The sequence below is a fragment of the Pyricularia pennisetigena genome, chromosome 2, assembly GCF_004337985.1.
Source record: "Pyricularia pennisetigena strain Br36 chromosome 2, whole genome shotgun sequence".
Lineage (NCBI taxonomy): Eukaryota > Fungi > Ascomycota > Sordariomycetes > Magnaporthales > Pyriculariaceae > Pyricularia > Pyricularia pennisetigena.
This window is the reverse complement of record NC_043741.1, coordinates 963033-978312: the sequence shown is the minus strand read 5'-3', so window position 1 is coordinate 978312 and position 15280 is coordinate 963033. Positions and strand designations below refer to the sequence as shown.

At 51.1% G+C, this 15280-nt stretch overlaps 6 protein-coding genes across 6 annotated transcripts; 4 read left to right on the top strand and 2 right to left on the bottom strand.

Moving 5' to 3' along the window:
• Positions 1-206: 206 nt before the first annotated feature.
• On the bottom strand, positions 207-935 carry PpBr36_00247 (uncharacterized protein; the record flags this gene model as incomplete). The annotated part of the gene is made up of 3 exons (XM_029887440.1): positions 207-407; positions 484-747; positions 879-935. The coding sequence occupies 3 exons, from the start codon at positions 933-935 to the stop codon at positions 207-209; spliced, it is 522 nt and encodes a 173-aa protein (XP_029751362.1).
• A 3029-nt stretch (positions 936-3964) lies between these two features.
• PpBr36_00246 (uncharacterized protein) lies at positions 3965-4198 on the top strand (the record flags this gene model as incomplete). The annotated part of the gene is made up of 1 exon (XM_029887439.1): positions 3965-4198. One exon carries the CDS (start codon positions 3965-3967, stop codon positions 4196-4198), a length of 234 nt encoding a protein of 77 aa, XP_029751361.1.
• Positions 4199-5445: 1247 nt separating this feature from the next.
• PpBr36_00245 (uncharacterized protein) lies at positions 5446-6270 on the top strand (the record flags this gene model as incomplete). Its single annotated transcript, XM_029887438.1, has 1 exon — positions 5446-6270. The coding sequence occupies one exon, from the start codon at positions 5446-5448 to the stop codon at positions 6268-6270; it is 825 nt and encodes a 274-aa protein (XP_029751360.1).
• A 1449-nt stretch (positions 6271-7719) lies between these two features.
• PpBr36_00244 (uncharacterized protein) lies at positions 7720-11229 on the top strand (the record flags this gene model as incomplete). The annotated part of the gene is made up of 1 exon (XM_029887437.1): positions 7720-11229. One exon carries the CDS (start codon positions 7720-7722, stop codon positions 11227-11229), a length of 3510 nt encoding a protein of 1169 aa, XP_029751359.1.
• Positions 11230-12286: 1057 nt separating this feature from the next.
• Positions 12287-13418, top strand: PpBr36_00243 (uncharacterized protein; the record flags this gene model as incomplete). The annotated part of the gene is made up of 2 exons (XM_029887436.1): positions 12287-12417; positions 12503-13418. 2 exons carry the CDS (start codon positions 12287-12289, stop codon positions 13416-13418), a joined length of 1047 nt encoding a protein of 348 aa, XP_029751358.1.
• Positions 13419-13728: 310 nt separating this feature from the next.
• On the bottom strand, positions 13729-14393 carry PpBr36_00242 (uncharacterized protein; the record flags this gene model as incomplete). The annotated part of the gene is made up of 2 exons (XM_029887435.1): positions 13729-13890; positions 14166-14393. 2 exons carry the CDS (start codon positions 14391-14393, stop codon positions 13729-13731), a joined length of 390 nt encoding a protein of 129 aa, XP_029751357.1.
• Positions 14394-15280: the final 887 nt, after the last annotated feature.

Genomic DNA, 15280 nt, shown 5'->3' with positions numbered 1-15280 from the left:
GTTGGTATGATCCAGAAACTACCAATTCCCATTCCATGACCCCTACTAAATGAAAAATGCCGCTGCCAAAACAAAGAAAAAAGGGGGAAAAAAGAAAGAGGGAACCTTGTCGTAGATGCAAAGTAATGAGCGAGAAAAAAAATTACCAAAAGGGGAAGAACAAGGGAGAAGGTCGGAGCGGCTCGTCAAGTACGTCAATGTTGATCTCAGGTCTGTTTCGGATAGTTATATCGAGGGTTTTGTGCTGTGTCCTTCTTTTCTGCCGCTGCTTGAGCTTGTTGCTTGGCTGCCAGAGCCTGTATCTTTTCCCGCGCTCGAATTAAGCTTGAATTGTCCTGCTGCTTGATCTTTGCTCGTATCTCGTAGAGGGAGATGAGTGTCGAGGCTCGGTCAACATCGTCTTCCATCTGAAACAAATACCAAATCGTCAGTTTCCTAGTGATAGAGCACAACATTTGAGGAAAAAATGCCCAGCCTACTTACCTCTAACTCTCTCCTGGGAGTCCCTGGTATGGAACCCTGAGTGGAGTTGCTTCGTGTCATGGGCGGGGTGAACATTTTACGGCCAAACTTGTCGAACATGGTGGCCGGTGAGGACGTTCTGTTGATCGCCGGTTGCGCAGAAGCCACACGGTGGTGGTGTCTCTCTGTCGCCTTGGGTCCTGATGTAGGGTCTTGGGTTGCGTTGTTGGCCGTCGGTAGGTTCTTATTCGCGTTGACGAGGGCTAGGGCGGCAGAGGCCTCTTGCTGGAAATTTCCCATGAATGTCAGCCAGGGAGATCAGGGCCTGTGGCCAAGAATAGAAGCGCGTCAGTTCGCGCAGTGCGTAGCATGAAGATGCACTTGGGGAAAAAAAAGGTGTTTGCGGGGGCGCGTACTGCTGCGTCTAGATCGCTGAGATCAGCCAGCATCTGGGCTAGCTGTATGCTCTCCATTTTGTGATGGTCGTCGCGGCGTGTTGACTATGTGTGACTCGATTGTGATTCTTCAGGGTGTCCAATTTCCGGAATGTGAGATTTTGAGTTGAGGTTGGCGGTCTTGGCGAGTTTTGGTATGGTAGTGGGAGCGGCAACTCCAGTCTCTTCTCACATCTGAGTTGCGGCTTTTTGTAGGAGCGATTTTCGGGTTTTTGAGGGCAAAGCAAGGCAGGCTGGCTGTGACTGGGCGTGCATGCAGAGAATGTGGCAGAAATAAGGGGTACAGGAGCGACGCAGCATGCGTCAGATTGGAATAGGTACGGTAAGTACCTCTGGACAAATATGGCAAAGGTTCCTGTGTGGAAAAAGGCCGATGAAAAACGCGGTGATTGTGACAAGGTTAGGTTGAAAGTGCTGGCAACCCGCAGAAGGAAAATGCGGGGGGACGGAAACAAGTGGGCTTGGAATGCGTGCTAAGTACAGTACCATAGTTGAGGGTCCAACTGCAGTCTTGGCCTGGTCCTAAGCATTCCGAGAAGATACCGAGCGGACCCGTATGGATAAATTTGACAGGTACCTAGGTATACTAAACAGTACCCAGCAAACAACTGGCAGTCTCCAATGTCCATCTGTTTGAATAGATTCACTTCGTTTCTTTGTTTATACGGCTATACAGAAACTCGAATGACTCCAATCTTGTTTTGTTTCTGCACGAAACCTACATATCAATGCTTTTGTGAAGAAAAGAAAAACCATGCATACAACTACAAATACCCTCTATTCCAATCAGGCACACGTATTAGGTGCTTCGTACTGAATGCGATTGATGGTTTAATACCTATGTGTATTGTCTTTATAATGCTCCGAGGTGTAGATGTGGCAGATGTGGCTAATTGTGTGTGTTGGTGGGGGGGGAATGAGCCTAAATGGCAAGCATACCGGGGTCCAGTTGCATCCTACCCTAATCGTGTTCTAGGCACCACCCCCTTGTTGCTGTGGGGAAGTGGTGTGGAGTGTTCAGCTAACCATCAACGTTTCAAATGGAGCTGAACGATACTTTCACGACGCACCTGTTTCCGATTCCAGGAATTTCATCTTGAAAGATGAAAGTATGTTTGCATCGTAACGAATGGTTTATAAGCTCAGCCTACCTCCAAGCTATAAGTTCGGATTGTTCTTTAGTTTTTTGAACCTTTTACTTGAGTTCCTTTGTCCATAAGGCAGGCTACTTGTTGACACAACTTTAGTCTGCCCTCATGCTCCTCTCTCATCAATATATTTCACCAAAGCTTCATAGACATGGGAATCAACAGCTGTACATACCACAAGTGTGATATCAAGCCAAGCTAATCTGCTTCGACTGTTCATTTTTAACGAGAAGTAATGACACACTTGGCGCATGTTTTATATTCTTCTTTTTTTCAGTACGAGTTCTAGTTTCCACATATCACATGTGATAAGAGCGGAATAGTACCTTTGTTAATTGCTTTGTAACAATCATTTGCTGAATATCAAACCAATATCCACCACTTGGGATTTGAAGAAGGAATTCTTCATCACATTATCTCTAAGCGTCATAAGATATTTCAAACTCAAGTAGCTGAAAATAATTTTTTTTTTTCTTTTTACTACGGTGGTCTAGTCTCATTATTTTGTATGGGATTTTGACGAATTCTTTCCCAATTCGGCAAAAAAAAAAAAAAGAAACTTCAATATTCGCGTACAAGGGGCTGCAGTCTTTTCTGTTTACAGTCATGTAGCAGTCAGTCTCCCAGGAAGTACTGGTATAAGTGTGGTGGTAATGGCGGTGATTGCGAGTCCAGTGCCTAGTATTTGGCCCTGTTTCCTATCCCAATGTCCCCAAGATGCGAGCTCGCATAATTTCTATCTAAAGCTCATTCAGAGACTTTTGGCAGAGGCTTTAGTAGATGTTGCATTCATTCTGAATGTGCAATATAAACATGATATCTGTGAGTCAAGACATGGCTGTAGGATAACGAGGCAGCATGGCTTACATGGAAATGTATTTGTGTATGGTTTCATTAGTCAGTGCTTTCGCATGTTATAAAACGCAGCCTCCAATGGTGGCTAAGCAAGCACATTAGAGGACTCGGGGTATACAGTATGAAAATCGTCATTTTGGTAATTGGACTTGTGGCATAGCAATGGAGCGCCGCTCATCCTTTGGGGTTTGCTGTATCTCGAATATACTCGGGACCGACTGGGCTTGTACAACTTCCCATTGCGCTGTAGTTGTTCGCCTACGATTGGTAAGCTACGGCTGCTGGGGCTGGCCTCCTTTCCTCGACTCTCTACCTCAATAATGCACTCTTCTGACGAGAATCTCTATGACAAATTCAAGTTCACAACAATAATTTTGTGATTAAATATTTAAGCCAGTTGACACAAATATTTCAGAACACTCGCACCATGCCATCATGTCTGTTTGTGGCGACAAGGTGGATGGCCAGGCAAGTCATATCATCTTGATAAAATGGAAGCTGATATAACAATATTAGGCTAGCAAGATTTGCGCTGCAAAGACCCTACGTAATTTCACAACCAAATCCAGTGTGGCTACGTCCGCCTTATAGATTGCCGCTCTTCATCAAGCTTGTTGATAATGTCCAGGCCGTCCTGGATGGCACCCCGACGCTTCCTAATTCGTCGAAACTTTAAGAGCAAAGAACGTGACGGCGAAGCTATCAATGATCTCCCGTGCTCGTATCATAAAAAAGCACGTGCGGAACCAACAGCAACAGCATCATTGTCAGAGTCGGTAGACCCATATTGATCCAACTTGACCAGCCAGTGGCCAGCAAACGCAGCCTTTGCTTCATCAGTGTCGAGGCATGCTTCCAAGATGTGGACCCCCCCAGGGCGAATAAGAAATCAGCTTCCTCTGCGCATTCGCTGACATCCCCCGCGCCCACCTCGACCTGGCCACACATCCACCACTCAGGGTCAAAGGTGGTGCCGAAGAAGACGCGGTCAACAGCTCAAGAATGCAGTCACTGGTCTCCATATTCGTCACAGTCGAGAAAATCATGGTGAAACCGTCAACCAGTTCCTCCAGGCGGCTGAGCGTGAACAGAGCGAGCGCTCGGACGGAAACGTTGACCGCTTCACCATCACTACCAATATCGATCTGGACAGTCACACATCGACCAGTGGCGCGGCCGTGCCGCGTCTACGGGCTTTATTTGCTTTGCCGCCGTAGCTCCTGCAAGCTAGTCCCGAGGCATGCGGCGCTTTTGCCTGGAGCTGATTCCCGGCTCTGAAGAAGCTGGTTAGTTGGGACGAGTCTAGTGAATCGTACAAGACTATTATTTGGANNGGGTGCACGACGGGATTTCCCCCAAGGCCTAGTTCTTAATAGTGCTGCATCGGAGAAGCTTTGGACGACCCTAGCGGTTGTAGAAACCTCACCGCAATCTTACAACATTCGTGCCGAGAAGTCATCCATGGCTGACGATGGAGTCAACCGTTTTGCTTATCCGTGGATGGAGTGATGGGTGGTCATGGATGAGTCCAAGGTAGATTCCTGATAAAAAAGGTAAAGGAATGGAGAAAAGAGTTTATCGAATGTTCATTAGCGCTGCCACAATGAATTCGCTAGTACCGTAACTGATCCATTAGTACTGGCATGAGTGATCCATAGATGCCCTCGTCAACGGCGAAAGTCAATTGAATCCCATCCTAAGCATAAAGGCATCTTCAGACATATACTGAGCCCTTCAATAAGTCAATTCCCTACTGAGAATGACATAAGTCTACCCCAGTCAGAGCGTGGCGTCATGCTGATGGATAGCCTTGACGAGCAGCAGTTCGCATTAGCAACAAGACCATGATGGCCAAGATGGGCCCCGGGTTTCCAAGTTCGCATCGTATCAACGTGACAGAATAACTTGGAAACGACCAGTAATGAAAATAAGTCTCCGTGCGTTTGTTCAAGGCTTTGATGAGCATTTTGTCTCTAGGTTTTAGATTGAATTATTGCTCAAGTCTGCATGTTGCCGGTAGGATCGACAATAGCAGAATCAATGAAAGTTCAATGATGAGGCCTTAAAGAGGAGGGCACATCAAAAACCTCGATGAGTTTAATTTCTTGCGCGGGGTTCATCGTCTACCATGGTATCGACTTTCGCCAGGATATCGGTGTTGTCAATAGCTTTTGGGAATAACGTCAGTTTGCCAATATTTGAGGTACTCAAATTAATTAATAATTACTCCCTTAGGAAGTTGTAGTCAAATGTCAAACCCCAACCTTGCGCCTGACGGCTTACCCCTTTTCATGCCAGTGCACTGACAGTGTGTACCGTAGGAAATGACAGTCCGTTTGACACTGTAGAAGCTACCCTGTCGCATTCCATCCCATGACGCCCCGCTGCGCAACCCTTCAATAATCTTAATCCATCTGATTGTCCAACAAGCCAACCTTGCGAATAGGGTTGGTTTGCAGACTACTGCCGAATCATACATATGGTGGAGGCTCCTGTCAGCTGTACAGCAGGGCAAAGCAGCCAAAATGGCCCTCAATTCAGAAGACGACAGCGACGATGACGAACTGATATACCAACACACGTCGAGCGACGAACACGGATCCCCATCCGAAGACGACGAGGATGCGGGCCGAGACGGAAGCGGCGAAGTCCACACGCCGACATTCACACACAACTTCGCCCCGCCCTACTACGGCCGACCACCCACCCCGCTTCCCCCCTCGCCGTCGCTGACGTCGCTGCTGCGCCCGTCGCGGCCCAACACGCCTGACGCGTCCGACGACGAGCTGGAGCCGGTGCCGCGGGCGACTCCACAGGTCCCGACGTACGAGTATTATGGCTTCGTGCTGTACGTGCTGTCGTGGGTTGCGCTGCTCATCTACTTACTGTGGGCTTTTCTGCCGTCGCCGGTGCTGCACGCCGTCGGCATCTACTACTACCCGAGTCGGTGGTGGGCCCTCGCCGTCCCCGGGTTTCTGGTCATGCTTATCGTGTACATCTACGTTGCGCTGGCGCTTTACAACACCGAGTTCTTGACTCTCCGGCTGGACTCGATAGAGACGATCGTGGACACCGCCGGAAAAGTCGCTGCTGTTGATGCGCGGGGCAGGTTGAGGCCAAGGACTGAGGGGCTCGGGGCTGCAAAGGGGGCTGCCGGTGCTGGTGGTGGAGGACGGGGTATGCAGGGAGACAACGATGAGGATGATGGTGTCACAACGCCGGGCGGGATTGATTGGAGGTCAATATGGAATGAAGGCACCGATGCAGTGATGGATGTGCCATTGGCCGGTGTTAATGAGATATTATATGGGTATCAGCACGACGACGTGAGTGTAAATGAAGTTGATTAATATATGGACATGGCCTGGAAATAATTACCCGCCGCTTTCCGCCCCTAACCCTACCCGTCTTGTCCAACACTTGTATACTAGCAGTAGACTAATGTTACACTCAACGACGACGAAGTAAAATAGAGAGAGGCGTACGTCCGGATCCAAAAATTTCCACCACCCGGTCCCAGATGCGTCTGGAATATGGCCGCGGCCTGACTCTAGTCAATAATGGTGCCTGTTTTGAACGCATCGAAAATTTGACTGTTGCATTGCGTTGACGATCCCGGAGGCAGGACCTTCAATCAAGGCCGCAACGTCTGGACGCAGCTGCCGCCCACCTCCAGAACCCTGGTCAGATTCCAGACCCACACGCGCGACAACCCCCAATCAGGGGCGCTGGCATTGGTCCGCCCAATATGTAAAAACAAGTCTCGTTCAGTCTCAGCCAATCCTCTAACTGGAAGCGCTGCCTCGGGCGGCTATCTCATACCACGAAGCGCTTGTGTTGCGTTGCCCACTCCCCGTCTTTCCGGCCTTTGTTGTTTTTCGCTTCTTTCTGTCTACCCAGCGAGCATGGGGAGATGGCCCTAATTGATGCTCTGACGAATTATATGGCGAAAACCTGCTGCCAGGCGGGGCGTTGTGTATGGCGAGATGCATCGCCCATGCTAGGCGGGCCGAGACAAGAGTGAGCCTCTGGCCAGTGGCATCTCACAATGGACCGCGTCTGCATCGAGGCGATGTCGCCTTCTGCTTTCCCCTCAAAACTCATGGCGTCAACTGGTCGGCAAGAAGTTTTTGCTGGCCAGCTTGTTAATCTCCATTGTTTTCGTGTTTCATTTTATTTCCTCTCTGCAGGCTGTCCGGGTGGCTGTCTTTTTTTCTCTTTGGTTCTGGTCTCCAGAAGTTGTTCATCTTTCATTCACCACATTTCCTACTTCACTCCAATATTTTCCTCCCTAGTTCACTCATTGGTGTGGCTTGCTTTCACTGTTGTTCCGGTCGAAGTACTGTCCTTTCTTTGTCTGGTACCGTCATTCGTGCCGTGACTATACTTGACGTCCGGCGTCTCTGTATTCTTCTTTGTCTGTGGATCCCATTCATAACAGAACAATGGGAATCCTATTCAGCCACGACTAAATGATATTCAAAAAAAAAAAAAAAAAACGATTGACGACTGTCATTTTCACGCAACAAAGAAAAACCACATTCGGCCCTCGTGCTATCTTTCCATCTGACCAGACATCTCTTTTTGCTTCCAGATTCACTCTGGAACAGCCACCCACATCCGACATTCGTCGAACTGACGCTGGACATCTCACATACATCTTCCGACTAATTATTACCAACTAATTTTCTTTTTATCCTGAGCTGGTCAAATATCATTGTGGTTTCTCCCTTTCACCCTTTCTTCTTTCTTCTCTTTTGTCCCTCTATCCATACCACTTTTAATATCCGACTTTCAACATGAACGGCTCGACCTCGTTTTATCACAACGCTCGTTCACAGAGCTCACCGATCTCAAGGGACGGAACCAAAAATAACAACAGAGATGAGTGGGAGGACTGGACCGACGATGAGCCATATTCAGCGGTCGGGGTAGCTGACCTGCTGTTGGCACTCGACAATGGCGAGAATCCAGCCCCTTTGTCTACCGCTAGACCAAAGCACAAAGGCGCCATGTCTCGCAAATCCAGCTTTCTCTTGCCAGATTCGACTTATTCAGTGCAGAAGCCAACACGACTAAAGTCAAGGGCGAGGCAAAAGGCCCAAAACACCAAGGCTGGAATCAAAGTCGTCACGGACATGACCAAATTTCGCACTAAGCAGCAACAACAAAACCAAAAACTATCAGCTGAGGCCGAGTTGAGAAAAGGACAATTTGCCGACCTCGCCGCACTGCAGGCTCTCGAGGGTGATCAAAATCAATCTTCTGTTGGTAGCTGGCACTGGCTCAAGAAGATGCAAAGCAAAAACGGCGCACCAAAGTCTCGAATGGATCAACTCAGAGCCGAGTCGAGCCCTACTCAAGACTTGTCACCGAGCGACCGCCCCATCTTAATTGGTCTCTCGTTTCCTCCTAATCAAACCAACATCAAAAATTCTGCCTCTGGTGGCAGCGCTATGGACCATCCATACAATTGTCCGCCGCAAGCGCAGAAATCCGTGTGGTCCCCTGATACTCCGAGCTCTGCGGGTTCCCAGTTCCAAAACAACAGATCTCGAGTAGCTTCTAGCATGTACTCGCAGCCCGGTAACGGTGTCTATGACTTGTCAAACGTACCGCCCGTACCTGCAGTACCTGTTGGGTACAATGACAAGTCCAAGGTCAACCTGATTGACATCGATGATGACGACGATAACTTCACCCCGGTGACTTTGTTCGAAGAGGACGGTAGCCCATGCTTATCGCGCAAACCCACCGCAAAATCCATCAAGCCCAATACCAGATCTCCCGTCACCACTGGCAACACAAGATCGGGGTGGTGGGACCATCTCCGAACGCCGTTCTTGGAACAGTCCAGCACGAATCCTTTTGCGAGATCTGAATCTAAACCTGCGACACCAACTCATCAACCAGAACCCGAGACGACTCGAGATGAGTGGTGGGTTGTACAAGATAAGAAAAGTGGCGGCCGCAAGCAGCCAGCTACCGCTACTGCAATGAGCCCTTCCTCGTCAGCCGCCAACGATGGCAGCACTCAGTCCGCGACTGTTGCTTCGTTCCAGAGTCCATCCTCATCGGCTGCAAATGACGGCAGCATGCAGAGTGTATGGTCCCCCCAAGCTGCCAAATTGATAAGTCCATCCTCGTCCGTCGCCAACGACGGCAGTACTCAGTCCGCAACGGTTGCCTCGTCCCAGAGCCCATCCTCATCTGCTGCAAATGATGGCAGCACACAGGGTGTGTGGTCTCCACACATTGCTACAGTAATGAACCCATACTCAGCGGCCACCAATAACGGCAGCGCACAAAGTGTATGGTCCCCGCAGGCTTCCACGCTGATAAGCCCATCCTCATCCGCCGCCAACGATGGCAGCATGCAAAGTGCCGCGACTTTAACCCCTGCTTCATCCCTGGGGCCAGCTCCTGTAGCCCAAGCCACCAGAGCTCCTGCTCGCACAGGTCAGTCTCACGCTGAAAAGGGTAGGATCCTCGCGGAGGAGAACGAAGCGCCGACCGAGCAGCCGCCACCTTACTCACCACCTGAGAGAAAAGGTCCCGTCCGCTACATGGCCGTCTTCCCGCCAGGTCACGCACTTGCGGTGCCTCGCGTTCCCGACTCTCCTGGTCCTATCTCTCCAGGCCTGGCAAACACCATGACATCTCAAGGTGCCATCAACATGACTGAAGTGCCCCTTACTCCACCTGCGAATCAAACAATTGCACCTCGCACCACGGTGCCCCTCCCAGACCGTCTGCCGGGTACCTACACGACGGGCGACCAGTTTCTCGCCAATGCCGGCAATTCTCCTGCGGCACGCAACGAGCGTCAGCGTCGCCGACATGAGAAGGAAGAGGTTGTTGCACGCAAGGCTGGTGGCTTCTGGCGTGGTCGTGGCTGCATTCCGGCTAATGGCTGCTTTGGACGTACTGGACGCGAGGGCCGCAAGCGACGTCGGGTCTGCCTCGGTGTGTGCGGTGGCGCCATTGCCGTGATCATCCTCATCGTCGTTCTAGTTGTTGTGCTGCTGCGCAAAAGCACTGGGGCCGCCGCTGAACAATCTATTTGGCTCAACCTGACCAGCTTTCCGCCGACCCCAACGGGTGTAATGACGGTAGTCGCACCTGACAACTCCCAGGATATTACAACATGTGTGCAGCCTGCTACCCTATGGAGTTGTGCACTGCCCAAGGAGCAGCAGGAGGCCAACAAGCCATACGCGCCTGAGCAACCCGGGTTTGTCATTCAGATCCAGTTTGACAACAGCACACAGCAGTACTGGAACATACCGGATGGCCAGGTTCCTGTCATCAAGCCACTCGGAGACACCAAAACAGCAAGGGAGGATCCCTCAGGCGGCAACAAGAGGTTATCGAGTCGTGCAACTGCCAGCGTTCTGTCACTTCTTCGACGCGATGAGTCAAACCCCAACTTCACTCCCAATCCACCAATGCCCAGGTTCGAGGAGATGTGGTTCCTAGGCAACTGGACAGATGGCATTCAGTCTCCTCGCAAAGCCGGCGAGGCTACTCCTTTCTACATCAGCATGCTCCCATCCGCCAACGCAACGGCCGGGCCAAACATGCTTGGCAGGCGCCAGTCTAATGACGCGTCTCGAAAGAACCAGACCAACTTGACTCCAGACCTCGCAAGCCTGGTGCCCTTCCCGGACGTGAACCCGGATGGCACCGCAAAGCCCGCGCAGCTCTTCCCGCACCCACGCCAGCAGCAACTGCGGCTGTTCGATCGCGGCCTCGACACGGAACACTTTGGATTCTACACATACTTCAACAAGACGATATTTGTGCGATCCAAGGAGGCGCTGGACAACGCCACCTCGCAGTTGGGCGACGTGCCCGTCGATCGTAACGGAGGAGCCTCTCGCTCAGAGGCTCGCTATGTTGCCGTCTGGGCATACACGCGGCTACACGTGCAGATCTGGACGCGGCGGTCCGGCACTGCCAGGCTACTGGGCCGCGACGGCCGCAACGTCCAGGGCCTCTCGGAAAAGGAGACACTGGAGCTGCGGAGGCCCGGGACGTTTCCATACCCTATTACGATCAGCGAAGACACGCACGGCGGCGACCCGAACAAAAAGGGCACTTACACGTTCGAGCTGGACGACCGGGGCAGGCCACAGCGGGACAACGACAAGATCTTCCTTCACCTGAATCACATGGACACTACGACGGCGCTGATCAACCCTAGAGGGAAGAACTTTAACCCTAGCTTCGGGGGCATCGACGGCGGGACCGGAGGTTGCAAGTGCGCGTGGTCCAACTTTGTTGGGACGAGTGGTAATATTTTCTAAGGCGTTTTCTGTTGGGGGAGGGGGAAAAAACGGATTACCACTGGGTGGTGTTTTGCATGGTTGGATATCCGCATCACTTGATGCTTTAGGCTTTTCAGGTGTCTACAGATTGTGATTTTCGATCTTAATTAGGAGGGGCCTTTGAACCCCCCGTAGTGTTGCATTCGGTAAATAAAAATAATAATAAAAAAAGCCTTTTACTGATCTGTCGAGCTGATCTTGAGTTTCGAGCTTGACCGAGAGTGACCCGGAGGAACCTGCGATAGTGTTACACGTGGATCGAATAAGCTTTTGATATGGGCCCAATTTGATCTGATAAGATGATCTAATTTCCGAGAGTCCAAGAGATGAATCTTTTTCTCGGGATATGCGATCTAATCTAAGCATGTTGTCAGGTTCCATCGGACGAGTCGTCGTTACGGAGGTTGGTGATGGCAAAAACCCAAGCGGATGATCAATTCGTATCAGATCAGACTTAGCTACTACCTTACGCTCTATCGATCTGTGGTAGGATAACACAATGCACTCATAAGTTTACCAGATCAGATGGAACTTGAGCCGGTAAGAGCCACAGTGCAGATAAGTCTGTCAAGACAGTAGTGGGGTCTTTGATTACTATTTTTTTATAAAAAACAAAAAAAAAAAAAAAAACAAAAAAAGTTATTTCCATGTCTGAAGGTGGTGGCTGAACATGCAAGTGGTATCTTGTAACACAGCTTTAGGGTTAGGGCTCAAATCTGTTAAATTGGAAAGCCCCATTTCGCGTGTCGATTCGCCTAGACGCGTCTCGTCGCGGGGTGTTTGTCGCGGGGAAACTTTGCGGTCATGTTTACTAAACTTACACCACTATGCAATATCTTTAATTCCCATCTTGTTTTTCGGATACCCATATCGGAACGTCTGATTTCGAACTGCATATTCCTGCAAGCAAGTACTGAAATCTGCAATTCATCAGATGAAATTTCCAAATCGGATCAAGACTAGGCAGACAAACAATATCTGATTTCCCCGACAACAAGCGCAAAAGTCCTGCTTCATAGCAAGGCCCATAAACACCATGGCCGACACAGGTGCCAAACCAGCCCCGAATGCCCCGAATGCCCAGAATGGCACAGAAAGACATGAAGAGTATCAATATTTGGACCTCGTGCGCGAAATACTCGACAATGGCGAGCACAGGCCAGACAGGTATGTCCCCCTCCCGTCGTAGCCGATCCTCTCAATTAGGCAAAGCTCACCAACTGACAATCACTCACCAAACCACCCACCACAGGACCGGCACGGGCACATACTCCATATTCGCACCACGCCCGCTCAAGTTCTCCCTCAACAGAGACGGCACGCCGATCCTCCCGCTGCTGACGACGAAGCGTGTCTTCTCGCGGGCCGTCATCCTTGAGCTGCTATGGTTCGTGTCGGGCGCGACGTCGTCCAAACCCCTGACCGACGCCGGGGTCAAGATCTGGGACGGCAACGGCAGCCGCGAATTCCTGGACGGGCTGGGCCTGCAGCACCGCGAGGTGGGCGACCTGGGCCCCGTATACGGGTTCCAGTGGCGGCACTTTGGCGCCGAGTACACCGACTGCCACGCCGACTACACGGGCCAGGGCGTCGACCAGCTGGCCGAGGTCGTGCACAAGCTCCGCACGAACCCGTACGACCGCCGCATGGTGCTCAGCGCCTGGAACCCCAAGGACCTCAAGCTCATGGTCCTGCCGCCGTGCCACATGTTTGCGCAGTTTTACGTCTCGTACCCCAAGACCACCGACAGTAACGGCAACGGCAACCCCGCCGCAGCAGAAGACGCGGACCAGACGTCATCATCCACATCCAAGCAGCCCAAGGGTCACCTCCACTGCCAGCTCTACCAGCGGTCGTGCGACATGGGCCTGGGCGTGCCCTTCAACATCGCCAGCTACGCGCTGCTGACGCACATGATTGCGCGCGCCACGGGTCTAGTGCCGGGGTCGCTGACGCACGTCATGGGTGACGCCCACGTTTACGCCGACCACGTCGACGCGCTCCGGACGCAGCTGGAGCGCGAGCCTAGGCCGTTCCCCGAACTCGAGATCAACAGGCCCGAGGTGCCCGAGGGCGGCGACGGCGTCATTGACGGCTGGAAGCTGGAGGATTTCGTCATCAAGGGTTATGACCCGCACAAGGCCATTGCTATGAAGATGTCTGTCTGAGTTGGGCTGTTTTGGTAGTGGGAGGTCGTTTCTTGTTTCATGACTATAATGATTGTGTATGGGATGGCTCGTCGTCCGCGGGTTGGGTTATTGTTGATAGAAATATATACCAGCAGACTTGAGTTGACTGCGACACTGGAAATATATTGTATAATTCTGCAGCCCGTTGCGAGCGTGTGAGACCCTGCCAAGTCATCAAAGAGCTGCCAACCCCGTTATGTCTTCTCTTACACACAATCAGCCGGAAAAAAAAAAGATTCGAAAAGAGGCTTGATTTCAACTAAAGAGACTAACATAGGGTACCTTGGGTCTAATCATTCCGCAACGCCCGTGCCTGGTCGTCGAGTTCTCTCTGCCGCCGACTTTCCTCTGCTGCCTGGCTCAGCACCTGCCTGTCCGTCATCTTCTTTTGCGCCTGCAGGCTGGACCCTATTTTCCCTCCCGTCTTTTTGTTGTTTTCTGAATGGCGGTCCTATGTAAGTGAGAATAATGCGGCGGTTAGTAACAAAACGAGAAGACAAAAAGGGGAAACCCAAGGGGGCGAGCGTAGTGTTCCCCCCACGTGGTGGTGGTGAAAACCCGTCTGTCAGGCACCCGCCAAACCACCCACGTGCTAAAGTGCAGATCACGTGTGTGTAAACGACCGCCAAACAACTGGGGGCCTAGGAAGAAGAAAAGAAAGCAGCGCAGCGGGGGAACCGAGAAAAGGGGGCGAGCTGCATGCAAAGAGAGAAATATAAACCTTACCAGCGCGGCCTGTCGTGCTGCATCCGCAGCTGCTGGTGGTGGGACTGCAGACGAACCACTGGCGGCGTCGCCCAGCGTCCGACCCTTCCCGGTCGTCTGAGGTTTCTTCTTCTGAGGAGCAGAGGTGGACGCCGACGTGGTCTGGTTGTTGTTGCTGTTGATGGGACGCGCACCACCAGAGTTGTTGTCGCCCGAGCTGGAGCTGGGCTTGCCAAAGCAGTTGCCCATGGTCTGGCGGATCGCGCGCGAAAGGGTGGATTTTACTCCCGCCCGAATTAGGTTGGGGTCTATGGCAGGAGGCGTCGATACAAGGTGTTTTTTTTTTTTTTTTTGGCTTATTCTCTTTTGTTTTTCTTCTTCACTTTCTTTTCTTAGTTTGTTATTCTCCTTATTATTGAAGATTTGACTACGTTTGGGTCTCATGCGCGCCAACTTTGGTTTGGGAGGGCACCGCCTGCTCGGATTGTATCGGATGAGCAAACGGGGTGGTTGGGGGATGTTCGGTCGGTCACCGGTTGCGGGGCCCCGAGAGAATTCAAAGTGGAGTTGGTCTCGTCTTTTACGCTGGCTTGGTGCCTTGGCTAAGGTGAGCGGCCCGGTAAAAATTAGATCCTGAGGATGGTTTATCGCTGTCTCCTTGATCCGTCGTGGAAGAAGAGTCACAGCCCCAGAATCACAAGGACTAGCGGGATTTGGTAGCAAATTGTCGTTTTGATTTCGAGTTTACAGTAGTTTTAGACAGTCAGCATTAATCAAGAGTTCAGAGTCCCCCACAACACGCAAGTCTGGCGATGGATGACGATGGCTGTGCTCTCGGCTAAAATTCAAGAGTGATGCGTCGCTTTGGGTCTAGTGAGCGATTTGAATTTTTTTCTTTGCCCAGAGGTGAGCGTACCCCCTGCTCAATGAGGAGATAAGAGACCAGACCTCTGAGCAGTTAGGTGGACTTGAGGGTGACCTTCATATTGGCGAGGTAATATATTAGTCAATTCGATATTCCAATGGTTGAAGAGTAAAATCTAAGTTTTTTTTTTTTTTTTTCTTACTCTCCACCAGTGTACCGTACCTGCGGAAGTGTCATGTTTTTTTGGTCGGTTGACCCAGTCAGTCAGTCA